Source organism: Pipistrellus kuhlii, unplaced genomic scaffold (genome assembly GCF_014108245.1).
Source record: "Pipistrellus kuhlii isolate mPipKuh1 unplaced genomic scaffold, mPipKuh1.p scaffold_m20_p_24, whole genome shotgun sequence".
NCBI classification, from domain to species: Eukaryota; Metazoa; Chordata; class Mammalia; order Chiroptera; family Vespertilionidae; genus Pipistrellus; species Pipistrellus kuhlii.
Genome location: NW_023425523.1, coordinates 10,072,630 through 10,099,287, shown reverse-complemented (window position 1 = coordinate 10,099,287; position 26,658 = coordinate 10,072,630). Strand labels below are relative to the sequence as shown.

Below are 26,658 nucleotides of genomic sequence, written 5' to 3'. Positions count from 1 at the left end.
AGAGAGGAAGAGAGAGGGATAGAGAGCTAGAAATGTCAATGAAAGAGAATCACTGATCAGCTGCCTCTTGCTCACCCCCTACTGGTATATGCTCTTGACCGGAATTGAACCTGGGACCTTTCAGTCCGCAGGCTGACTGACGCTCTATCCACTGAGCCAAACCGGTTTCGGCAAATACTGTTGAAATTTTGGTGGTGATTGCTTTCAATTTATAGATTAATTTGGGGAGAATTGACATTGGTGCAATCTCAATAATTTGCTAGCATATCGTTTTTATCATTTGGCTCTCTATGCTATTTATTTTAATTAGAGAATTTACTGCTTAGTATTGTTAACCAAATATGGGGAACTGAAAAGGCAAAAAGAGGACATTGTGGTATCACAAGAAGTATTAACTACATTAAACAGCTGCTACCCCTGGGACTTTGAGAACAATGTGAAGAGATTAGGATAATTAAAACTACACAAGATAGCTGCCACCAACTGGTCAAAGATGGCTGTCCCCATATGGACACAAGATGGCCATCATAAGAAGTTGGGGGCGACTAGGCCTGCAGGGAAGGGCAGTTGGTGAGGACCAGGCCTGCAGGGGAGAGCAGTCAGGGGTGACCAGGCCTTCAGGGGAGGGTAGTTAGGGGTGACCAGGCCTGTAGGGAAGGGCAGTTAGGGGTAATCAGGCTGGCAGGGGAGTGAATAGGGGGTGATCAGGCTGGCAGGCAGAGTGGTTGGGGCAGTCAGGAAGGCAGGCAGACGAGCAGTTGGGAGCCAGCAGTCCTGGATTGTGAGAGGGATCCCAGATTGGAGAGGGTGCAGACTGGGCTGAAGGACATTCCCTCCCTTGCATGAATTTTGTGCTTCGGGCCTCTAGTTTGGTAATAAAAAAGCAAGTCAAAGGAATATTGGAAGAAGATGTTATTAGAGATATGGGTATCTGATTATGTTGGATCTTATTAGTCATTGTACTCTCAATGTAGCCAGAAGTCATTGTAAGGATTTGCCATGGAATAGTAGCCTAAACTGACTTAGGATTTAAAGGCTCACTCAACTATAGGATGCTGTATAAATAGAGTGTAAGCTGAAGGTTAAGGATGAAATCAGGGAAACTAGCTAGAAGATTACTAAGGTGATATAGGCCTTCCTCCCTCTTTCTCTTCTATATATTTATGAATGTGTATTACAATGTGCTATATATTGGGAATATATGATATGGAGTGACATAAAGCACTTTGCTTTTGAGGATAGATGTGATGATAGTTATGTTATTAAAAATAACATTGTATTGTGAAAATTCTATATTGGAGAAACACTTGTGTTATCAAATACTGTATGTATTCTGTCTATTAATATTTGGAGGACTTGAAGGTAATATTTCCTTTAAATTTTTTTTTTTAAATCATAAATGAAATCTTTATATTGGTCACTTGTGTATATACTGTGAATTCATTAGTCATACTTTCTGTAATGTCTACTTTTCTTTCCTTTTCTCAGCAGTATCTATATTCATAGCAAATATATAGACTCTATATAGTAAGGTTATTAATATTTGCTATATTTGTACAAAATTTCCTCATTAATTTTGTTCATAATTTTTTTTCTCATTAGTAATTTGCATCTTGGGGAAATTCAAGTCTTTCTGTCATCATTTATTATCATTACTTTTGATTTTATAAGTTCCTTTTTCAAGGATGTCCACATGTAGTCACATTTTCTTCTACTTTTTTGTTGTGATATTTTTGTATATTTGTGAAATAGTTATTCACATTGATTTCTTACCTAGGAGCCATTTTCTCAACATTATTAATTGAATAATCCATCATCCTACCATTATTTTTGTGTGTGTGTGTGTGTGTGTGTGTGTGCCTCTTTTAACATTTATTAAGGTATTATATATTAGGAAAAATATTTAAAAGTCATGAGGAGAGATAGGAGTGAAAATAGACATTATTCCATAGTAATTAGAACAAGGAATAGGACCAGAAGAGAGTGCTAATTCCAGAAGTAGCTAATTACAGGAAGTAAAAGCTTTCAAGAAGAGAATAGTCAACAGTATAAAATAATTTGATAGTTTCACAATAATATGTAAGGAACATGAAAATGGCCCATTGTTCTAGGCAATTAGGAAGTAGCATGGTCAGTAGTGGAGGAGTTACAATAACATTACCAAATGGGAGGGGAGAGATGAAGATGTAGAAAGTGGAAAAACATTCTCCACAGGATGTTTGCAAGAAACTTAAAATATTGAAAACTAAAGTTTTACATATATGTGAATATTTTCAATATATTTTCACAGAATTCAGAGGTGTCTGTGTTTGAAGTCAACATTCGATTTATTGGAGGCCTACTTGCAGCATATTATCTTTCAGGAGAGGAGGTGAGCAAAATCAAGTAACTCATTGTTTTGGGGAAGGGGCTGTGAATGGAACTTAATAAATGAAAGATTTCCTTAATTGTCAAATATTAAACTAATATTAAGGTTTGCTGAAAGAACTGGAGGGTACAAGTAGGGCTGTTCCTTGGGAATAGTGAGTTTTTCATTTTGAGAACATAAATTTATCACACATCTTAACTTTACATACACCACGTCTCCTTTGCAGGAACAATCCTCTGGTTGTTGCTGCTATAATTAATTACATGATCAAAACAAAATAAAGATTGAATATGGATCGTCCCAAGACCAAAAGTTAATTATTAAAACTGTTTGGGAATTGACTACAGTTTTTTGCTCTAAACTTAAAATACAACAACTCTGAGTTCTCCTTCTGGAAGTCTTGGTGTAATACACACAGACACATTGGAGTTCTATGGTGATGAAGAAGTGGATGTGGGAAATTCCACCACTCAGATGGGATAAAGAATGGGATTAAGTAGTGGGAGAAAGAAAAACTAAGGGAAGGAAGCTATAAGTAATTTCTATTTCGTTTTCTGAGAAACTAAATTGCTCACCCATATATTCAATTAGTTTGTGAGCTTTTTGTAAATTTAAGAAAATTCGTCTTTTGTTATGGGTGTTGAAAAGTGGACTTCTTATATAATATGTGTTGTCTTTAGTTTTTTGTGGTAAACTATAAAGTCATCATTTTTAGGATTTCTTGAACCTTTATGGCTTCAAGATGTTATTAGAAAGCCTTCCCCATGTTTGTGTTATTACAAAACAAAAATTCCCATTTTCCATCTGGATTTTTATGATTTCATATGCTTGTATTTAAATATTTCATCTGTGTTGCATGCTTGTGTAAAGAGTGAGCTATTCCTGTACTACAATTCTTTTAGAAGCAATATGTTTGAAGGTGCCAGTGTTTAATAGAAATGTTAGATTAATAACATTGATTTAATTTGTAATTTTGCTGTCAGACTTTATTATGTAACTCTGTTATACAACCAACTTATCTTTCTATAGTTCACATTTATTCTTTTTTTAAAATCCTTACCGGAGGAGATTTTTAGAGAGAGGGAGGGAGAGAAAGAGACACATCCACTTATTTCCTTATTGGCGGGTCTTGCTGTATGAAAACACTTTCTTCACCTCGCCAGACTGCTACCTTGTTGAGTGCATCTTCTTCACATGGACTGATCTGGAACTTGACTCCCTTTGCTAGGTCTTTCCTCATGTTGGTTCCACCCCTTCCCGGACATTGCTGCCCACTCCAGTCATACCTCTGGGCTCAGACTCTTGACTTCAGGAGCTTCTGGAGTGACATATTAAACAATGAAGGGAGGAAGAAAATGAACTATTTTGGTACCTTCAATTTCAGATTCTTTTTTCAGTTTCCTTGAGAAAGGAGCACATTTTTCTTTTTACCTTTATGCTTATCTGATTATGTAGAAGTACTAAATAATTTGTGTAATTGGCATACTTGATTAATTTTCCTATCAAAAGGCAATATGATTCAAAATTAATTATGAACAACACAGGAAAGAGAATAATCATCAGTCTTGCCTGTTCACACTGGGCTCCCCACCTGAAAGTCGAAGCAGAATGTTGAAATTTGGTTGCTGTTATCATAGGAAAACATTAATATGATGAAAGGCATATGATGTTACCATTATTTCTATTTTGGCCATTTTGTGTAGAAAAGTACATATGCTTTGGAGTTAAAGGTTGAATTCCTACTCTGCCTCCCTTTCATGTGATATTTGGCAAGGTATTTACCTTCTATAATTGAAGTTTCTTCATCTCTGACAATATGAGAGTTCACTTGAGAGTTGTGAGGTTAAGTGACGTGACAGTGCCTAGCATAGTACCTGACTCAATAGATATTACTTTGCCTTTCTTCTCCTTCGCCTTTCTCCTGTGTGGTAAGTAGTCTGTGTTTCTAATGAGTAGGGAATCCTTTTATTTATTTAAAAATGGATATATATTAATTTTTTTAGGATATAGTCTTCTCATAAAATAAAGAGAACATGTTTTACTTTTGTGACTTCCACTTACAATAGAAAGTTACTGACCATTTTTCTTTTCTCCTTGATCATTTTACATGGAAAGCTCTAATCCATATGTTTTAGGAAACCAACAATAAATCCCTGAGGTCTGATAAAAAGAAATAAAACATAGAAAAATAATTTGGATATGACAATATTCTAATACCAGATAGACAATAAATCCCTATGTCTCATATAAGCCAAAAATTACCTATAACTTATAAAATGGCAAAATGCTGCTCTTATAGAACATTTTACATGCATTCTGTGTTCTGGTATAAGGAACCAAATGAGGGTCATATGTCATCCTGATAAAGCATTCCTCTCCTGTTGATTTATTAATCTCATAAATGTGAAACTTTATCATTTTATTTTCTTAGAACAAGGCTATTTATATTACATATTCATAAGTTTAAAAATCTTGATGATTTATTATGTTTACTTCTATCCTCAAATATATGGCGTACCTTTTACAGGATTGTCTCTTCTCATTTTTTAATGGTTATCAAAGTGGCATCCCTTCCTGAATAAGGTAATAACATAATTTATGTAGATAACTGCATCTGAAATCTGTCAGACCGAGTAGAGAATTGGTTTTGTGGAGTTTAATACATATTCCACAGATAATAAAAACAAAATAAAAGAAACACCACCACCAGAAGCTTTCTTTACCAAAACACAAATAGTACTGTATTGTGTCTGTGGAGTAAGGTCATTTCTAAACAAGTTTAGGGATGTTTTCTGAGACAAATGTCGTTTTTAAAAATCTAAAGTCCTTTAAGGAAAGTTCTGAGTTAAAGAAAAAAAAAAAAGATGTAGAGTATTATTATTATTTTTTTTGTCTGGTTTAAATATTAGTCATATTGTCTGACTGCACTAATTCTCATTTTACTTTTTGAAAACCTGATTTTGCTCCAAAAATTGCTACTATTTTCATTGAAAATTCAATACTTTTATTTTCTACCGATGTACTGGTACTTGAACAAACATTCCACTATGCTTTGCTGACCCAGATAACGTTTTCCTCTTAAAAGTAAAAGTTCATCTACACTTTTGTACTCATTCTACATCTTTAAAGTCTCAGAAGTAATACCAGTTCATAGTTAATGGCTATGGTTATGATTACTGGTTTGATAGATCAGAATAGTTTGGAGTCACCTACCATAGGAGCTAGAAATTTAGGGGTGAAATCCAGGAAGGAGTGAACAAGAGAGGCCGCAGTTCTGAATACATGACACTGTATTTAGACCACATTGCTTTATTTCCCTGTATTTTTGTAGAGCTATGCCATAATTTTCTGCCTAAAGTAAACACTTACCCTTCCACTTCTGCCTGGTGAAGAACTTCAAGGCCCAGATTACTTATTTTAAGCATCTCTGCTGACGTCAATTTACATACAATTAAATGCACCCACTTTAAATGTAAAGAAGCTGTTGGAGGGAATGCACATGATACGATATTTGAAAAATAATTTTGATATGTCAAGTAAACATTTAAAATTTAAAATTATCTCCCTAGCCAGTTTGGCTCAGTGGATGGAGCATTGGCCTGTCATTCTGAAGGGTCCTTGGTTCGATTCCGGGTCAAGGGCACATATCTTGGTTGTAGGCTCCTCGCGGCCTGAGTCCTGGTCAGGACTTGTGTAAGAGATGTGTTTCTCTCACACCAGTATTTGTTTTTCCTTCTCTTTTCCACTTTCTCTGCATATCAATGGAAAAATATTCTTGGGTGAGGATTAAAACAAAACATTTTAAATTCTCTTTGAGCCAGTTATTTATTTAGAATTATATTCCCTAAAAGTAACAATGTGGATACATAAGGTATACTCGGAATAATATTTCATTGCAGTAGTGTGTTTGTAGTAGCCCATTGGGGGTGGGGGCTGGATGATTGAAAAAATTAATACATGTCTTACTATAGAATACTGTACAAGTATAAACATATTTTAACTAGGAAAAATATATTTTGCTATATTTTATATATTTTAACTAGGAAAAATATGCTTGCTGTGTGTGTGTGTGTGTGTGTGTGTATGTGTGTATGTGTATGTGTTTCCATACATCCAGTCAGTTAGAATGCTGTAAATAACCCATCAACTTGAGGCATATAGGAGAACGTGCCACTTTTCCTAATAAGGTATGATGACCCAATCTCAGTTTGGAGCCTGTAAGTCACTAGTTCCAAAGTAGTGTATACAAACCTATCTGTTTTTCTGTTTGTTTGTTTTTTAAAAAATATATTTTATTGATTTTTTTACAGAGAGGAAGGAGAGAGGGATAGAAAGCTAGAAACATTGATGAGAAAGACATCGATCAGTTGCCTCCTGCACACCCCCCCACCGGGGATGTGCCTGCAACTAAGGTACATACCTTTGACCGGAATCGAACCTGGGACCTTTCAGTCTGCAGGCCGACGCTCTATCCACTGAGCCAAACCGGTTTTGGCCAAACCTATCTGTTTTGATATGCTAGGGATATTTGAAATCTTACAATGTATATCTTGGTAATAGTACCTAATTTTAAAAGTTTAGAAACACTGATATTTAGGTAATTGATTGTTTCAGGTACCAAAAATAGGAGCAATTGGGACCAAGGGATGAAGCATTTATTTTTTAAATTTCCCCCCCATTTTTTATTAAGGTTTTATATGTGTACATATCTTACCATTGCTCCCCTTCCCACTTCCATTTATGCCCTCAACCCCCAGAGTTTTGTGTCCATTGGTTATGCTTATATGCATACATACAAGTCTTTCAGTTGATCTCTTATCTCCCCTACCTCTCCCTAACCTTAGGATGAAGCATTTATAAATCTCAAATTAAACTTGGAATGTGAACTCAAATGTTTTCTTTTCCTTTAATAAATTGGTTAAACTTTGATGGAAAATGTTGAGACTTAAATGTACTTACAATATTTCAAGGTATTTATCCAAATAGGTTTGTGCCTTTTTCTTTTGTGTAGATATTTAGACTAAGCTTGTATACCATGGATAAACATTTCATAGCCTAAGGTTTTCTCTTAGATCTTTGCCAGCTAAAAATAAAGATACTATCAACACCAAAACCATATCCTTACCTTTCTTTTTTTTTTTTTTTAAATATATTTTATTGATTTTTTACAGAGAGGAAGGGAGAGAGAGAGAGAGAGAGCTAGAAACGTCGATGAGAGAGAAACATTGACCAGCTGCCTCTTGCACACCCCCCCACTGGGGATGTGCCCGCAACCCACGTACATGCCCTTGACTGGAATCGAACCTGGGACCTTTCAGTCCACAGACCGATGCTCTACCACTGAGCCAAACCGGTTTTGGCATATCCTTACCTTTCAATTAATTGTAATTTCAGCCCATTGCACATTGGGTAGCTTTCTTCAGTGTCCAATTTACATTTCCCCTGATTGCTGTATATGCTACATGTTACCACAGAGATGCCACTTTTCACTCTGTACTTGCATATATCCAGTACATTTCGGTATGCATTGTATGAGAGACCAGCGTATGGTGATGGCTGCAATTTATAAAGTGATTATTAAAATTTATGAATATTCATGTTTTTAATCTCAGATATTCAAGATTAAAGCAGTCCAATTGGCTGAGAAACTCCTTCCTGCCTTTAACACACCCACTGGGATTCCCTGGGCAATGGTGAATCTGAAAAGGTAAATTATATTTGTATGTGGGTATTCTTGTTATAGAGTTCTGTTTTAATTGATCTGTTCGCATTTTTATCTAATTATGCATTTGCTGTTTCTCTGATGGGAAATATCTTCTATCAGATCTAGTCATCCTTGCTCCTTCTTACATCATTCAATTTTCAGGCAAATTGTGTCTTTGCAGAAGCACTTTCTTGGAACATTATATATAAAGAGCCTGCCTGCTAACTCACATTCACTAGTACCCACTATTCTGTTTTTCTGTTTAATTTTCTTCATGACGACTACCACTATTTAAATTGGTCTTATTGCCTAACCAGTTTGGCTCAGTAGAGCATCGGCTTTTGGACCAAAGGATCCCAGGTTCGATTCCAATCAAGGACACATACCTTGTTTGCAGGCTCCTCCCTGGCTTGGGCCCTGGTGGGGCATGTGCAGGAGACAACCAATTGATGTGTTTCTCTCACATCAATGTTTCTCTGTCTTTCCCTCTCCCTTCCATTCTCCCTAAAAATCAATGGAAAAATATCCTTAGGTAAGAATTAATAACAACCTCAACAATCCCCCCCCCCCCCCAAAAAAAAGGTAGGTAGATAGATAGATAAAATGGTCTTATTTGTTATGGGAGCGGGAATGTTATATGTCAGGTTCACTATCATATCTCCTGGAGGATAGTAGGCACTTACTATTTGGGAATGAATGACTGTCCTACGTGGTTACTAATATATATCCTTATTTCTTCCTTGATTCTCACTTCTAGCATACACAAAAATCTGTTACTGGTACCATATTATTTTCAAAGGTAGTGTAAAAACGGCACCAAAACGTTAAAGAACGCTAAGTGAGATAATGATCATGCATTGCTAACTTTTTTTTTCCGAGAGAGAGGGCAAGAGATAGAGAGATAGAACATCGATGAGAGAGAAATATCATTGATTGGCTGCCTTCTGCATGCTCTCTACTGGGGATCAGGCCCACAACCTGGACATGTGCCCTGACCAGGAATCAAACCTGTGACTTTTGGGCTTGATAACTATTTTAATGTTTTCTCAACACAGATGAATAAGATATGACATGTTGAATTGGCACTATGCAAGTGGGTATAAAATGAGAGAAAGACTTATACTTTGTCCCCAAAGTAGAAAAGACCCAGGAGAATGGTTTAGAGATCTAGTAAGAATAACTCTGCTGCCGAAACCGGTTTGGCTCAGTGGTAGAGCGTCGGCCTGCGGTCTGAAAGGTCCCGGGTTCGATTCCGGTCAAGGGCATGTACATTGGCAGCTGGTCGATGTTTCTCTCTCATCGACGTTTCTAGCTCTCTATCTTTCTCCCTTCCTCTCTGTAAAAAATCAATAAAATAAAAAAAAAAAAGAATAACTCTGCTACTTGAATAATTAATCTAGTCTTCCAGTTCCAACCATGGAATAGCTTATATCAGACTAACCCTACCACCAAAAACAATCAGAAACACTTAACCAAATGTTTGGAGGCATTCTTAAGCAACAAACTCAGGTGGGATTTCCTAAGAGGTCATCTCCATATAAACATTGGCTCCCCCCTCCCCAGGGCATTTTCCAAGGCACAGTACAGAGCAAGAGAGGCCAAGTCTAACATGGGGCAGAGGAGGCCTGCTGAACAGGTTCTGGAGCTGCCAAAATGACTGAGACATGAGGCATAAAGTCTCAAGACAGGAAGGAATTGTAGAGGAAAAGCCCAAAAAGTTATGTATAGAGTTTCCTCAAATTGGCTGATTCTGTGATTGCACATGCATGAGGCAAGACTCAAGGAAATCCAGCAAGAAAACAGCATCTGTAGGCTAGTGGGCAAAGGAGAAAATTTAAGTGGCATGGTACTGGGGAGACATAGGTTAGTGTTTGAGAGTGCAAGGTGGAGGTCTCTTGATAAACACCCGAGGCTTTCAGCTGTGTCTCAGAGGGCTACTTAGAGCAGAGGTAAAACTGAAATAAACTACCCGTAACAAAGCCAAAAACGTAGGTAATCTGCCTCTACTCAACCTGCGTTTCAAAAGAAACTTAACCTTCTTAGAGAGAAGACAATGACTAATGCCTCAACATTTTTTAAATTTATATTGTCTGGCTTCCAACAAAAATTATAAGGCAGGCTAAAAAAAAAAATTATATATATATATGATATCCTAGCAATACATCTGCACAAAAGAAATGTACATAAGACTATTCACTGTAAAAGTTTTCATAATAGCAAAATATTAGAAATATGCTGAAAGACTACCAATAGTGCATTGATTAAATTGTATATGTTCACATAGTATAGTAGCTTTCACACTGGCACTGTTAACATTTGGGGCTGGACAGTTCTTTATTTTGTGATACTCAGTATAGTATAGATGTTACATCTTTGGCGCCAGCACAATAAATGCATGTTGCGCTTCAAGGTTTGAGACAGCAATGCTGAAACCAGTTTGGCTCAGTGGTGGAGCATCGGTCTGCGGGCTGAAAGGTCCCAGGTTCGATTCCAGTCAAGGGCATGTATGTTGGTTGCGGGCACATCCCCGGTGGGGGGTGTGCAAGAAGCAGCTGGTCGATGTTTCTCTCTCATCGACATTTCTAGCTCTCTCTCTCTCGCTTTCTCTCTGTAAAAAATCAATAAAATATTAAAAAAAAAAAAAAAAAAGGCTTGAGACAACTCAGAATGAATGCTCTCACACATTTGCATAGGCCTCTGGGGTGGGGCATTCCAATTTCAAGTAATTTCTATTACGGAATTTTGTGAAGCTTTAAAATTAAGTTGTTAATGAACTTCTTTACATATTTGTTCATTAACAACTTTCTTTTTAATGAGGTACATCTTGAAAGTTAAAATACAAGGTACAGAGCAGTAAGTATACTTTGCTATGTTTTGTTTAAAAAATGAAGGAAATATATATTTGGATTGCTTGTACAGTATGTGCATTTAAAATTCTGTACCAACTATAAGTTAATGAAAGTTGTATCTATGGGACTTGGGGGTGTGAAGAGAGATGAGATTTCTGGGGTGAAATATGTTTACTATATACTTTTTTATGTTGTTTTAATTTTTAAAAATGTGGATGCAGTACCTATTAAAAATTTTTTAATATTTTTATTGATTTTAGAGAGGAAGGGAGAGGAAGAGAGAGAAACATCAGTGGTGAAAGAGAATCATTGGTTGCCTGTCTCCTGCTTGCCCCCTGCTGGGGATTGAGCCCACAACTTGGGCATGTGCCCTTGACTGGAATTGATCCTGGAACCCTTCAGTCTGCACACCAATGCTCTATCCACTGAGCCAAACCAGCTAGGGCCAAAAAATATTTTAATAAAAAAATAAAATTTTAGATATAAATAAGCTATTGTGTTAGATATAATTTTAAAATTTTAATTTTTCAATTATAGTTTACATTCAGTATTATAAATATAATAATTTCTGAGATATTTAAAGTTTATGTATTCATTTAAAAATATTTTGGTCTTTTTACAATTCTCCTTTTCTCTTTGCTTTCATTTAGTGGAGTTGGGCGGAACTGGGGCTGGGCATCTGCGGGAAGCAGCATTCTTGCTGAATTTGGGACCCTGCATATGGAGTTTGTCCACCTCAGCTACTTGACAGGGGACCCGGTTTACTACAAAAAGGTTTGCTCTTTTTCTTACATTATAAAAGAGTTGCTTTGGCAGCACATATGCTAACATTGGAACAATACAGAGAAGATTAGCATGGCCCCTGCACAAGGATGGCATGCAAATTCATGAAGAGTTCCATAGTTTAAAAAAAATGTCCTTCAACAATTACAAAAAGACTTGACTGATGCTTAGAGAATGATTGCCTTTTTAGAAATATATTTATTAGAGTTCTGGCCTTCTTTTTCTTTTTAAATTACCTAAAGAGATGTTTTGTTTAGAACATATTTAAAATATTTACTGCTATTTGAGAAGTTTTAATGATTGGTGGGCTTTTTAAAAATCTCATTGTCATCACTATTCAGCATTGTGCTGAAATTTCTAGACAGCATAGTAAGTCAAGAAAAACAAAATGAACAAAAGTTCAAGAATGGAATTGACTTGAAAAGGAAGGAAAAAAAACAGTAATTAATCACAAATTACATGATTATCTACCTCAATATTAAGACAGTCTACATTTAAATTATTAGAAATAGCATAATATATTTTTGAATATAGATAATAAAAATCAGTAGAATTTCTCATCATCAGCTACAAGAGACAAGAAAGTGTCATTTTACAAAAACGTACTAGAGGCCCGGTGTATGAATTCGTGCACGGGTGAGGTCCCTCAGCCTGGCCAGCGACTGGGGCCTACCCGTAATTTTGAACTGTATACAAGTGGGTTTATCTGCAGAGAACTTACATTTTTGTCATCTCCAACTGCACCATCAGTTCAATGCTATCAAAACTCCAATGGCTTTTTGCTTTGTATTTTTACTGTTGCTTAATTTTATATAATGATCATATGTCATCATAAAAATGAGGCACTTTAAAAATAGTAGCTTTACTTGACCACTACAGACACAAAAAAAGGTAGAGGAGGTGGTGAAGGTTCTGAATGAGGAAAAAACACAAAGCTTTTTTATAAAGCCATTTATTTTTGTTAATTGCATTCTTTAGGTCATGCACATTCGGAAGCTACTTCAAAAAATGGATCGTCCAAATGGTCTTTATCCAAATTATTTGAATCCAAGAACAGGTCGCTGGGGTCAATGTAAGTATTTCTAGTACAGCTGATCCTTTGTTAAAAGGTTATTTGTGTGGAAACTTTTGCTTGGTGTAGTGATAAGTATACTACATGTAGAACGAGAAACCTTCAGTTAGTATCTAGGCCTGTGATTGGTTACCTTGGTCAGGTTTCTAATCTCTTGTAGTTTCAGTTTTTCTTCTTGTAAAATGGTTAAAATAGCAACTTTCTTGTTATATTTATTTCATCACAATAAAGAATTACAATAAAAATAATTCTTTCACCCCCCTCCCCCAAATAAACTGAAATTGCTTCTTCAGAATACATTGACTCTCAGCAGTATTAATTTTGAGGATGTTATAAAAAGCTATTCAATTGTTACTGGCAAGGGGTCTTTAAAATCCTAGGGGAGTTGCTCTTATATCCTTTAGCAGCTGCAGCCCTTACTAAATTGTCCAATTTGTTCCTTTTAATGTTTCATATATTTTATATCAGCTTCTGAAAAGTACATCAAATTCCATTATTATCTTTGAGCAGTATACATCTGTCATATCTATAAATAGTCTGCAAAACAGAGAATTGAACTGAAATTTAACAATTCAGCTTTGGCTAACTATATTGTAATTAGAATAATGATAATGTTTGTGACATGCACATAGCAATCACAGAGAATAATTACTGGTAATTACCTTCAGGAAAAGTTCTTGGCAACAGATATAAAAGAGTATAGTAAGAAACCTAGATTTAAAGGCACATCATTAGTATTTTTTCTTCTTTTACTTTATTTTTTGCTACTTTTCTAAATACAATGCTTAGCCTATGCCATTTAATGATTGAAGTGAAGAAAATATAGGAAATTGATCATACTAACTTATTAAATTTTATACTAATAAAAACGGGGGGGAAATAAGAATGGGTAAAATATTTGAAGTTAGAAGATTATGGATTTCCCACTTAATAATTTAAATTCTATTTAACTTTTCTGTGCCTTTGTTTTTTCATCTGTTCTAATTGTACTTACTTAATAGGATGGCCATTTGGATCATATTTTTAAGATAATGTATCTGAAAATGCTTCACTTTAAGCACATGATATAAATATTAGTTTTAAATCTAGAATTTTCTATAAAACATCTCAGAAAATAGTTTCTGTTAGAAATCTGCCATTAACTTCATGACATGCTGACACAGATTACTATGTGAATCATTGGTATTTAGTTGTGTTTTATAATGTATTATTAATTTCTGAATATCGAGGAGCTTGGAGAGTCACGTTTCATTGAATTCAACACCTCCCATGCATGGTTCAATGGTTTAAGAGGGAAGTCAGATTACTGGGTGATAAATTCCATAGTTATCGTGGATCTCAGGCTTCTGCTGTTTGTTCATTTATTAAGCAAACTAGAGGCCTGATGCATGAAATTCATGCATGGGTAGGGTCTCTAGGCCTGGCACTGCCCACACGCCATCACCTCTCTCCTCTGCTGCTGCTGCCAGTCACCTCCTTCTGAGGGGTGACAGGCAGGGCGATTGGGGGAGGCCCCCCTCTGACCTGCCTTGGCTAGCCTGGGGCCTGCAGGTTGGGGGCAGCTCCTGCATTGAGTGTCTGCCCCTTGGTGGTGATCAGTGTGCATCATAGCAACTGGTCATTCTACCAGTTGTTCCACTGTTTGGTCAATTTGCATACTAGGCTTTTATTATATAGGATGATCTTCCACTGGAGCGATACTTAAAAGAGTTGGAGAGATCCTATGAGTAGGACTGTGAATGCATCTTATAACCTGAGTAACATATAGCTAAACTGTAAACTCTGGCCATAATTCACAGATCCAAAAAGCATTTCTTCTAAGCAAACATCATGTTTGCTTTTCCCTGTTTTCTCCCACTATTTCACCTCCTTTAATTCTGTTATATTTTTTATCTTGTTTACTTTCCTGGTCATTTGTTCTTCCATAGATCTACAATATAGCCAGAGCACAAAGTTTTACAAAACCCTGTTTGGTATTCTGATGACTCTTCTCTGAGTGTTATACTCCAGAGTACCATTTATATCCTTTAATCACTCCATTCTCTCTGTATAAACTCCCATAGCTCAAATCCATTTTAGGTATTGATGACTCCCTAATGTATACCCCTAACTTAGTGCTCTCTCTGGATTTCTGCATATCTGATTGCCTATTTATTGTATTCATTTAGATATCCAACTGGCATCTCAAACTCAACATGCCAAAATTTAAAATTCCTTTGAGGTCTGGCCTTCATTTCTTCTTTCTTTCAGTTAATTAGGTCTTCATTTCTCTCCCACAGTTAATATCACCCCTGATCAACACATCCTCCATAATGGCCTCTTATTGATGGCTGCTGACTGGTCAGAGTGGTGGTTGCTGAAAGTTGGGGTGCCTGTGGCAATTTCTTAAAATAAGATAACAATGAAGTTTGCTGCATCAATTGAATCTCCTTCCATAAATGATTTCTCTGTACCATATGGTGCTGTGTAATAGAGTTTTATTCACAATAGAGTTTCTTTCGAAATCAGAGTCAATTAAAAGATCATCTTGATAAGGTTAATTAATAAAACTATTACGATTTATAAAAGATTTTTTTGTACCACCTAAAATCATCTTGAGTAACACAGTGGTTACAAGCTTAAAAGTCCAACACCAGCAAGAAGTACTAGAGTAAACTAACATTTCCTAGGCTCCCACATGCTTTGGTTTTTATTCATGATTGAGCAGTGGGAACAGATTAGGATACAAAGGAATGAGAAATTCAATATATATAACATTAACTAATTGCAGAGATATCCAAAAGGAAGTAAACTTATGAAAGGTTTATTAGGACTTACGCTTCATGGTAGAAGATTGAGCTATAACTCTACCACTATGGCCAACTATCCTTCTTGAGACATAGTAATGAAATGAAAGTACAGAAATGTAGAAAGAAATCTATAATAATAAAAGTGTAACATGCTAATTAGATCAGATAGCTGAATGACCTTCTGGATGTCCTGGACGAAGCTGCGATGGTGGGGGCCAAGGCAGAGGTGGTTAGGGGCAATCAGGCAGGCAGGTGAGTAGTTAGGACCAAGCAGTCCTGGATTGCGAGAGGAGGGTATAGGCCAGGCTGAGGGACCTTCCCCTCTCCCGCACACAAATTTTGTGCACCAGGCCTCTAGTAATCACATAAGAGTAAAGAGATTTGGAGGCAAGTTGAGAGATCATAACCAACAAGATATTTCAGCAAGCTCGTAGAAAACATTCTGGCTTGGAGTTGGTGAGTATATCTAAGAACAGTATAACCTAGAATATACTCCAAGGGATTGCAGAAAAGGCAAATGTTGTAACTCCAGAGATTAATAAACAATAGGTACAAGTATTTGAATGTGAAAAGTAGAACTAAAAGCAGGTATTTGTTCAGAGTCATTATAGGGAACATGGGCTTGTTTAAGGTACAATGAATTATTAGAGTACGGATAGACATATTGCCTGAAGTGAATTTATTTCTTTCCCCATTTATTACTTTCTATAACAAAAGATGACTTAACTGTATAACACACATATATTTTGATAAAATATAAGCATATGAAGTAAAAATTGAAGGGCTCCTCTTTTTAGATGTAATCATTGTTGACAGTTACCTTTTCAAACCTTTTCTATGTGTACAATAACATTCTTTAAACACGCGATTCTTTAGTAGTATCAAACTATGTTGTTCTGAAACTTGCTTTTTTGCCCCTTACTCAACAACATATAATAAATATCCTCCATATCAGGTTACAGATTCCTCTGATTCTCTTTAATGATTTCACGGTCTGCTAGAGCAGTGGTCGGCAAACCGCGGCTCGCAAGCCACGTGCATTTCTTTGGCCCCTTGAGTGTGGCTCTTCCACAAAATACCATGTGTGGGCGGGCACGTACAGTGCAATTGAAATTTCGTGGCCCATGTGCAAAAGTTGGTTTTTGGCTCTCAAAAAAAATTTCAAGTGTTGTACTATTGATATTTGGCTCTGTTGACTAATGAGTTTGCCGACCACTGTGCTAGAGTATGTATGTATGTTTATACATAATTTATTAGGCACATTTTTAGACATATGAGGTATCTTACTATTTTACTAATGGAAATAGTTCTGTGATGCATTTAGATTGGTGTTGTGTATTTGTGCAAGTGTTAGTGTAAGGTAATTCCAGAACTAGGAAACCTAGGTTACATTTTGATAGATATTATAAAATTGCCTTTCAAGTTCTAGTAACTATGAGCCATATCTTATCAACATTATTGTTAATCTTTTAAAATGTTTGCCCATTAAATAGACAAAAATGAAATCTCATTGTTTTAATTTGCTTTTCTCTAATCATTAGTGGACTTGAGTTTCCTTTCTTAGGTTAATTATCAATTTGCATTTTGTTGTTGTTAATTATATGTGCCCTATGTTGGTTTTTCTTCTGTTATACTTAAGTTTTGTTTACTTTTAAATCAATCTACCACAAATTTATTTTTGTGAGCTAAAGATATAAACATTAATATGCATTTTCTTCCAAACGGATAGACAGTTGTTTCTGTAAACCCAAATAGTTCATTCTTTCTTCACTAATTTGAAAGACCAATAATATATGAATGTAATATGTGATATTTTTCTTTTCAAGCAGGGAAGATGTGAGTTTTGAAACAAAGCTTGAAGGTGTGGGGCAGGTTTTAATAGAAAGTTCGAAATAAAAGAGTATGGTTGCCTTGGGAATTATATTGTTAAATTGGGTAAGATTAAAAGTATGAATGATATGTCATCTATAAAAATAAGAATATACCCAGGACAAACAAATATGTATTAATAGCTATATAAATAGTAATCAAGGATATTGATTCAACAACTTAATGTATTGTGCAAGGTGATATTACAAAGGAATTCTTGGGCTTTTTTTTTCCTTGTAGATTTCTTTTAATTTACTGCTTACTGCACAGCATTCACCATTCAACATTTTATAGAAAAATGAGCTCTTTTCGGTTAACATCAGATTTTACAATAGTATGTCTCTTATATTTAATCTTATAGCTTATATAGTTAAAACCATTAATATATGAAAGATAATTATTTTCAATAATGGAAATGTTTGTATGTGTATAGTGTCACACTGTGCAAATTGTGTGACTGGAAAAAAGACTACTAAGTATGTGAAATACATCCAGTCGAAGATTTATCTAGAAAATTTGGTATACGTAGAGGAGAGAGATTGCAGTATGCTCTTACTGGACTAAATTTGAAGTATGTTGGAAAGAGATCTGTCAACATAATTATTAAATAGTCATTTTAATTGAAAAACATTATGTAATTGTCTTCTGTCTTCTCTTTTCTTCATCTCCATCCTTCTCTTTTCTTTGTTACAGATCACACATCAGTTGGCGGGCTGGGAGACAGTTTTTATGAATACTTACTAAAAGCATGGTTAATGTCAGATAAAACAGACATTGAGGCGAGAAATATGTATGATGATGCTATTGAGGTAATGATGCTCAGAACACTTACCTATTTAACCTAAGGAATATACACTGTGTTTGATAGTGACAGATGAACATCTTATATGCATGTTATTATATGCATTCATTGTAGAGTTAAGTTTTTTAATATAAAAGTCTTAATATTAATTGTTCCTTTATTGTGGCATTTTAAAGAAATTATAGAAGAAAGATTTTACTGTAGCATATTTATGTATGAAAATGTGTTTTAATTATTTTTAGTTATTGCCTATAGAGACTAGAAAAACTTCTGATTTTACATGCATTTCCATGAACATTTCTTCTTTCAAATGGCCCATTGAAGGTGTATATTGAGAACCTCTGGGTGAATAATAAGGGCAAAACAGTATATAGTACTTCCTATATGCCAGGCACTGTTCTAACCATTTTACATATGTGAAGTAATTAATTTTTACTATACTTTACATGTGAAGACTTCAAGGCACTAAGAGTTGAAGATTGTACCAGTAAGTGATGGAGCCTGGAACTAAACAGCCTGGCTCCAGAGCCTGTGCTCTTAACCATGATTCTATATTTATATAACCTCATACCACAGTGTTGTGGCAGTTTACATTTGGAACAAGTTTCATTCTTGGCAGCACTTACATATGATATTTCCAAGCAAAACTGTGAAATAGAATAGTGTGTTAACCACTTAGTATGTTATTTGGTTTCTGATCTACAATAGTGTAAACATATCCCTTTAATGGTTTTAATCACTTCTTAAAAGTTGTATATGTTGTATTTACTGCAAAGTATATACAGTTTTGACTCTAGTCGTTGATTAGTACTTAAAGTTATAGTTGTTTGTTTTTAAATTAAACAAAGGTTATTATTTCCTATTTTATATCTTTAACTTTTAGGGAATCAATATTCATATTTGTTTACAAAATACACAGGAGTTGAACTAGTATGTGGCATGTATTGCTTTGCTCATATACAACTTGATTACTCCAAAACTCATTGTAAATTAAGCCTTCCAATTTGGAAAAGTTACTGCTTTATGAAGTCTCATATTAACAAGGTTTTATAGTCAGAAGGGTGCAGTAAGTTTGAACATTAATATTTTGCTTCTGAAAATTTGAATATCTACCCTTTCCTGTAGGCTATAGAAAAACATCTTATTAAGAAATCCCGTGGAGGCCTTACCTTTATTGGCGAATGGAAGAATGGTCACCTGGAAAAGAAGATGGGGCATTTGGCCTGCTTTGCTGGGGGAATGTTTGCACTTGGAGCAGATGGTTCCAGGAACAAAGCTGGTCATTATTTAGAGCTAGGGGCAGAAATTGCACGTACATGCCACGAATCATATGATAGAACTGGTAAGAATATTAATAATGCTAATTACTTAGTCCAAAATAACTTACAAGTTAAAAATATGTCCAGAAATTAGAAGGAAAATATATAGGCTTTTAAAAAAAAAATTATTTATTTTTTTTATTTCAAAAACAGTTATTCTAATACAGTAAATTATTTTCTTAAGAACTTGAATTTTAATTCTGGAATTGTGTTCCTGTATCACTTTCTTTTTCTGAATTCTGCTACTGTTTTTGTTAATAGAGATTTTGAAGAAGTTATTTGAAAGACAAGAGGTAGGACATTTTGGGGATGTATGGGATAACATTATTTTCCTATAATAATCCATTTAGCCATTTTTTTTCAACTTCTATGAAAAGTTACATAAAAGGACACAAAATAGACCAATTTAGGTTACATGCCTTGCCTGTCCTCTTGTGAAAATAAAAAGATAATAGTAATTGTATTGAGTATATAATTGGTGTCTAAGTAACCAGTAGTTTCTTAGTCAGTTCACCAATAATTTTGAGTTGTTTGTTCCTTTAACTAAAAGATCCTCTGGCATTGCTTTAGGCAAATATGTAATATTTCTGGGCTTCATGTCCTTGCCTGGAAAATGTGATGATTCTCAATGGTGAGAATGAGAAATATATTTTTTATATACAAAGCATAGATATACATATAGTTATAGATAGGTAAATAGTATGTATTATTAACATATCATAAAAAGAGAAGGCAAATTGGCTTTTAAAAAGCCTGAAAATACCATTGAGGAAAACTGGATCAGCCTTTCCAAGGTTTTCTGTGGCTTAAAAGTGCATGTTTCTGTATGAAATGATAAGTTCCCAGAAAGACTAAAAACTGGCGATTTCTATTTGTGATTTCAGAAGTTGAATTGTTGCTTATATTAAATAACTGAATTTCTATTTTAAGGATAATTTACCATCAACTCCCACCCCCACCCCTTGTGCATGAATCTTGTGCACTGGACCTATAGTTTCTTAAATAAAAAACACCTATGAGACATGAAACTGATAATTTGGCCAAAATATGGATGTGACAGCTTATACATTTTACACTCACCAACTCCTCACAGGACAGTTACGTTATCTTTCTGGGATGTTTTATGTGTGAAATTATGAATGACCAGTAAATGAAATACAGTTTTTAGTGAGTTTAAAATATTAGTTCCATGCAGCCAATTTCTCCTTCAATTCAGACAATATTATCATTGTAATTAAGAAGTTATTTAAAGTTAACCTTAAGGTTAACACTTGAAAACTCCAGTTGATTATTTCTTAGCATCATAGTCTTTGAGAAAGGAAAAATGTAAGAAATCTAGACAAAATAACTTATCTTACTTTTTTATTGGATTTTCCATCATATCATTGCTTAGGATGTTTGACTTTTATCATTTGAAAAGCATTTATATAAGGCCAAATAAGAGTTGATTGTGTGTCAGACCTTTCAATAGCTAGATAGATGTTTTCTTATAAAATATTGATAATTTGTTGGTTATTCCTAACTTCAGATCCCACTGAGGATCTGGTCAGCGCTTTTTGTACCCTCATAAAGTTTTGCCAACAATTGCAGAGGCTTTTGGACACAAGTCTGTCTCCCTCTTCCAAAGCCTCCCATAGAGTTCGTGAACTCAGGTTAAAAACCCCTGCTGAGTTCCGCATCAGCTCTCCAAGACTTAGCCCTATACAAACTGTTAACTCTTCTGGATCACATGTTTTGCTTTTAATAGAACTATCCGCCATCACAACAGTAGTTTTAGTTTTGTATTTTTTAGGGAGATGGGCATTGTAAGAAAGGCTTTATTTTCACCTCCTTTGAATTGTAATTATTTGGAGCTTATGGTGTCACCCTTGTAATCCTGAAATTGGGCCACAGCAACACATCATGCCAACATCTATGCCATGGTTTTGTTGATGGTCCACCAGCATGATAGTTTTTGTGCTGCCATTTCTTTTCTAAGGAAATATAAAAATGTGCAGCATTATCATGAAAGAGGTGAGAAACCTTGAAACTATTTGCCACCAGTGTAGCCTTGTGAAAAGAAAGGTGGCCGCTAAGAGTGGTAATGTGTGCGACTTCAACATCCCAGTGAAATAAGACTTTATATTGCCCAGGGTTAGGGTTCTAGTGTTATTAAAAAGAAGTTTTAAAAGGCTTTTCAAGTAGTGCTGTATTCCAGCCTGGATGGAAATCCTATCATCCAAGGAATAGTATGTAATGCTGAAATATATGTGTAAATGGACCAGTTTTATTCAAACTGGATAGAAGTTTTCTTACAAAATAATTGATAATTTGTTGGTTATTTCTCATTTTAGGACTAATTGGGCAAATGACTGGGGAAATTCTTGATGATTGCAATTTCAATCTCTTCCTTGTTGCGTGTTTTGATGCTATAGGAGAAGAAACTTTATTTTAAAAACTGATTTAAGTTTTAAAATATTACTTTCATATACTGTATTTTATAAGTTTTAGTTTTCTAATATGCTTTAAAAATTATATACTCTACAACTAAATCTAATTAAAGGTCTGAGCTTTAAAATGCCACTAAAAAATAAGACATACCATTTTTTTTTTTACTTGTGTGTTACATTAAAAGGACTTTAACATTGTCTTGACTATTTAAAAAATAATCCTGTGCCGTACAGTTTTCTGTCTCATTTTATTTTGGGCCAAAGCAGAATATGTAATGTGCTTCTGCCTACCTTTGTATTTGTTTCCAAAGGATGGCTGGACTCTCATTGATATAAATAGATTTAGCAGTATGTTGGTGTACATTATTTATGAGAGAGACTTCTTGTCAGTATAATAGGAATATTTATAAGTCTATTATAAGAAAGCCAAATGTGGATCTTTTAAAGTCCCTGATTTTGCAAAATAGCAATAGTAAAAATACAACAAATAATAAGAAACAACTTTACTTCACCCCCATTTCTTCAGGGGAGAAAACGCTCTGGCATACAAACACATACGGCTTATTGTGCTCATTTATTTCTCTGGTCATGTTACAGCATTAAAGCTAGGTCCTGAGTCCTTCAAGTTCGATGGTGCAGTAGAGGCGGTGGCAGTCCGGCAGGCTGAGAAGTACTACATCCTCCGTCCAGAAGTCATCGAAACCTACTGGTACCTGTGGCGATTCACTCACGACCCGAGATACAGGCAGTGGGGCTGGGAAGCAGCTCTGGTGGGTAAACTAATTTTTCATTTCGTGTGCAAGAGTGTTACCCAAGTCCTTCTCTAGTGCTGTGATCCTCCTCCTTGTTACCTCATGTTCAGTAACTGTGGGACTATCTTTTATCTGATGGAAAACTCTATTAGTCAATTTACGTTTCTTAAGCAGCAGAAGTAAATCTTAGAATCCAGTTTAGTTTTCTATTAAAGGTATTTTCCTATTAGTGTTCACTCATTATTCTTATTGAGTAACTACAGAGTCATTTATAAGGCAATTTTTCACTATGATTATAAAATTTCCGTACTTCTTTATTGGTGGTCAAACTCCAAAAAAAGGGAAAATATTGTAAAACTGCCCAGATTCACAGCCTTGGTGGATTACCCCATCTTCATGTTAGCTTGTATTCTAAGTAATTCCATAGTGGATCACCATAAGAAGGAGCAATAAACTGTTACAAATTTATTAGATTGATGGACAAATACATAACTTAGAAATGGGGAATTATTAATGGTTAGTCAGTAAAGAAAGCAAGTGGTTTACCCTTATAGTACTTGCTTTGAGAGAACTTCATGGCTCTTAGTACCTAGGGAGGAAGAAAATGACTAGTCTTTTTGTGGAAGTATTGCCTAGGGGTTGTTTTATTCTTTAAGATAAACTAATTATGATAAATAGTACCATCTATGATAAATATTCATATTTAAATTGTTTGACTTAAATCTGTAGTGTAGATAGAGTGAGAGAATTCTAGGTGAGATAAGTAACGTCGGTAAATAGCTCAGACAAGAATTTGCAAGATATATCCTAGGGCAGATCATAGACTAATTTATGTAAAAAGGTTTCACAGTGGCAACGAGAGAGAGGAGTTTGAAGCCATCGTGTGGATGGCCTTATGTGCCAGTGAAGGGATATGTACTTTACTCAGTGACTCCGGAAGAAGATGAATGCGCTTGTGCATACACAAACACACACAAACACTTCTCTCAGTTATGACACAGGTGCTTCTCATATGGGGATGCAAAGTCCTTTGCCTATCTAAAAAATGATCATATCTTCTTTTTTTACACCATCTCCTATCCACCAAAATTCCCTAACTTTAAGAATCCATTGTAGGACTACTAAAGATTTTCAAAAGGGGAGGAACTATTGAAGGCCTTTTAGTTGCAAGTAACAAAACACAAGGATCTGATTATAACCTGCGGATTGGTGGGGTTGGGAGACCACTGCAGTTGTCTGGGAATAATGTGATGAAGACTTGAACTAAGGTGAGGACACTCACACGTCATTGGTCATCCAGACCTGGATAGTCCTTATGAAGTTTAACAGAGAATAGTAATGGAAGGTGGGTATCTAGAACAGGAGCAGAGGCAGCATTTGTTGGTGCTGTCTTTCCACTTGTTCAGAGTTGGGAACGTAGCTGCCAATGAAACTGCTGCAGTTGAGAAGAGAGCCAGATTGTTGCCACAGTGGCTCAGGAACAGGGCACACACTTGTGCTGGTAGCAGTGGCTTACTAAAGCTTATATAAACCAAACAGTATTTTACACAGAGGCAACAGACAGGTAAAGTAATCCTGCAGTGTATCTGACTTGAGTGTCCCCTAATAGTTAAGGGTTCTTATTTAGAGGAATAAGGAAGATAGATCTGAATTAAGGGTGAAGGGTTTGGGCAGAAGTATCCTCTCATTGAGAAACACTAGGATAATTTGTCCTGTTTCTACGGTTCTTTTTCCCTACACAGCTTTTTAACATATGACCCTACTCTTATCTATTAAAAAGAGGTTTGACACACTCAAACTTTAACCCATATCTGTCCAAATTTGAATGAACAGGAGTTAGAATGTTGCTTTTGTAGTCCATATAGACAGACACACAAACAGGAAATGTTATCTCATTGCTATTATTATGTAGAGCTTCTATCGATAAATAATGCTTTCTTTTAAAGCATGTTTGGATTATTGTTTATCCTTGGAAGGTATAAAATTGCATTTAAAATTTTTAATTCAAATTGGCCTCCTCTTGATTTATCAGAATTAGTGAGACTTTGTTTTGTGATTCAGGTCTCGAACCCAGTGTGAATGACTTAAATTTGACTCCTAAGTACAAGATGTCTTAAAAAAAAAAAAAAGATTAAAGAGTTTTGAATAGGGAGAAATTCCACAGGAAACAGGACACCTCAGTCAGTTTTTCCAGAAGGAATTATTTTCATTTGATAATAAATTGTATTCTTAAACTTGCCGAAACCAGTTTGGCTCAGTGGATAGAGCGTCAGCTTGGGGACTGAAAGATCCCGGGTTCGATTCTGGTCAAGGGCATGTACCTTGGTTGCGGGCATACTCCCAGTAGGGGGTGTGCAAGAGGCAGCTGATCGATAACTCTTTCTCATCGATGTTTCTAACTCTCTATCTCTCTCCCTTTCTCGCTGTACAAAATCAATAAATAATATTTTTTTTAAAAATTGTATTCTTAAACTGTCAAATTCTCATATAGAGCTCTGTGAACTTTTGATGGGATCCCTTAACTTGACCTTCCAAACTTAGAAATTTTGTCCTTGATTCTTTTGTCTGATCTCTTCCACAGGCTATTGAGAAGTATTGCCGAGTCAGCGGGGGGTTCTCTGGGGTGAAGGATGTTTATTCCTCTACTCCTGCCCATGACGATGTGCAGCAGAGCTTCTTTCTCGCTGAAACATTAAAGTAAGTGGAGGCCTTTTACAAAATTTCACATCTTTAATATTTAGCTGCATCTCTAGAAGAATGGCAGCTATGAGGTAGATATTTAGTCAAGTAAGAGTTTAGTACCTTTCCTCCTAGTTTATTATACTCACATGGAAGACTCTTAAAACCCAGATAACTAGGTCATCCTGGCAGTTTCTGATTCAGTAGGCCCAGGGTAGAACTTAAGAATTTGCATTTCTGACAAGTGGATTATTAGAACATGGACTACATGTGCAAGATGTGGATGACGCTCGTCTGGAAACCACACCTGAACTCCCTGCTCTGGCTAGTAAAGTCTGTTAGGAGTAATCATGGTGTTTTGATAATACTGGAGAGTATATTACCATAGTCACCTATCCTTTCATTGGAGATTCCCATAAACATATACATAAAGAGAACGATGAGAAAGGAAAAAAGACAACTTTATTATTTGGGCTTATACTCTAAACCTCAGGCAGGAAGAAGGTGGAGACCTTAAAAATGTCCACTACAAAAAAAATAGTTCTTGATACTTTCTCTTTGCTTCATGTTTCGATGTCCTGTCTTTCCGGACCTAAATGCCCCATAAAGTGTCACTTTGTTAAAAAAAGTTTATTTTTCAGATATTGTTCAGGTTACTTGAGGATAAATCAGTAGACAAAAAGGACAAAAATTCCTACCCTCCTGAAGTTTACATGCTAGTATACTTCTAGCTTACATTTTGGTATATTATTAAAATTTATATGTGTCAAACAGTGTTATCCTAATGGCCATCTTATTTCAATTATTTTTATTACTTTTACTGCTCTAATTTTCCCATCTTTTCATTTTGTGCATTATAGAGTTACTTCCTTTTCCTTCTAATATGTCACTAAGTCTTTATAATTCCTATTATATTGCTTTTTTATTTTGCCTCTCCTTTCCATATCTGAGTTGATGTTAAGCCACACCCTTATTACGGTTCTGCTGTGATGGCTTAGAACATCTGCTTGGTAGTGAGTTTCTACTTCTAACAGTTATTTCTGTTTTGATTTATCCTGAGTGATTGGCCTGAGACTCAGGTAGTTGAAAGAACTCTGGACTGGCAGATAAAACCACAGGAGCTTTAGTTATATACTTGCTACAACCTAGCTGAATGAACATGTCAAAATAAAATTTCTTTGCTTTCAGTTATCGCATCTGTAAACTGTGGAATTTGACCCAAATTATTTAAAAGGTCTTCTTT

General features: G+C 35.4%; 1 protein-coding gene and 1 non-coding gene across 5 annotated transcripts in view; both read left to right on the top strand.

Moving 5' to 3' along the window:
• The window catches only part of MAN1A2 (mannosidase alpha class 1A member 2), a 67,054-nt gene that overhangs the window by 23,900 nt on the left and 16,496 nt on the right, over nt 1-26,658 (top strand). For 3 of the 4 annotated variants that reach the window (XR_004990577.2, XM_036453180.2, XM_045586990.1), the window contains exons 5-12: nt 2,291-2,371; nt 7,981-8,075; nt 11,572-11,695; nt 12,683-12,776; nt 18,128-18,243; nt 19,362-19,578; nt 22,582-22,754; nt 25,318-25,433. Coding sequence is in view for 3 of the 4 variants with exons in the window: in XM_036453180.2 (XP_036309073.1) it covers nt 2,291-2,371; nt 7,981-8,075; nt 11,572-11,695; nt 12,683-12,776; nt 18,128-18,243; nt 19,362-19,578; nt 22,582-22,754; nt 25,318-25,433 (1,016 nt within the window). In the remaining variant the exon portion in view is untranslated. Of the gene's footprint in view, nt 1-2,290; nt 2,372-7,980; nt 8,076-11,571; nt 11,696-12,682; nt 12,777-18,127; nt 18,244-19,361; nt 19,579-22,581; nt 22,755-25,317; nt 25,434-26,056; nt 26,106-26,658 lie in introns of those variants that run through there. The other variant, XM_036453181.2, reaches the window with a different exon arrangement.
• Nucleotides 11,726-11,828, top strand: LOC118727516. Its single transcript, XR_004990596.1, has one exon. It is a non-coding gene; the product is annotated as a U6 spliceosomal RNA (small nuclear RNA).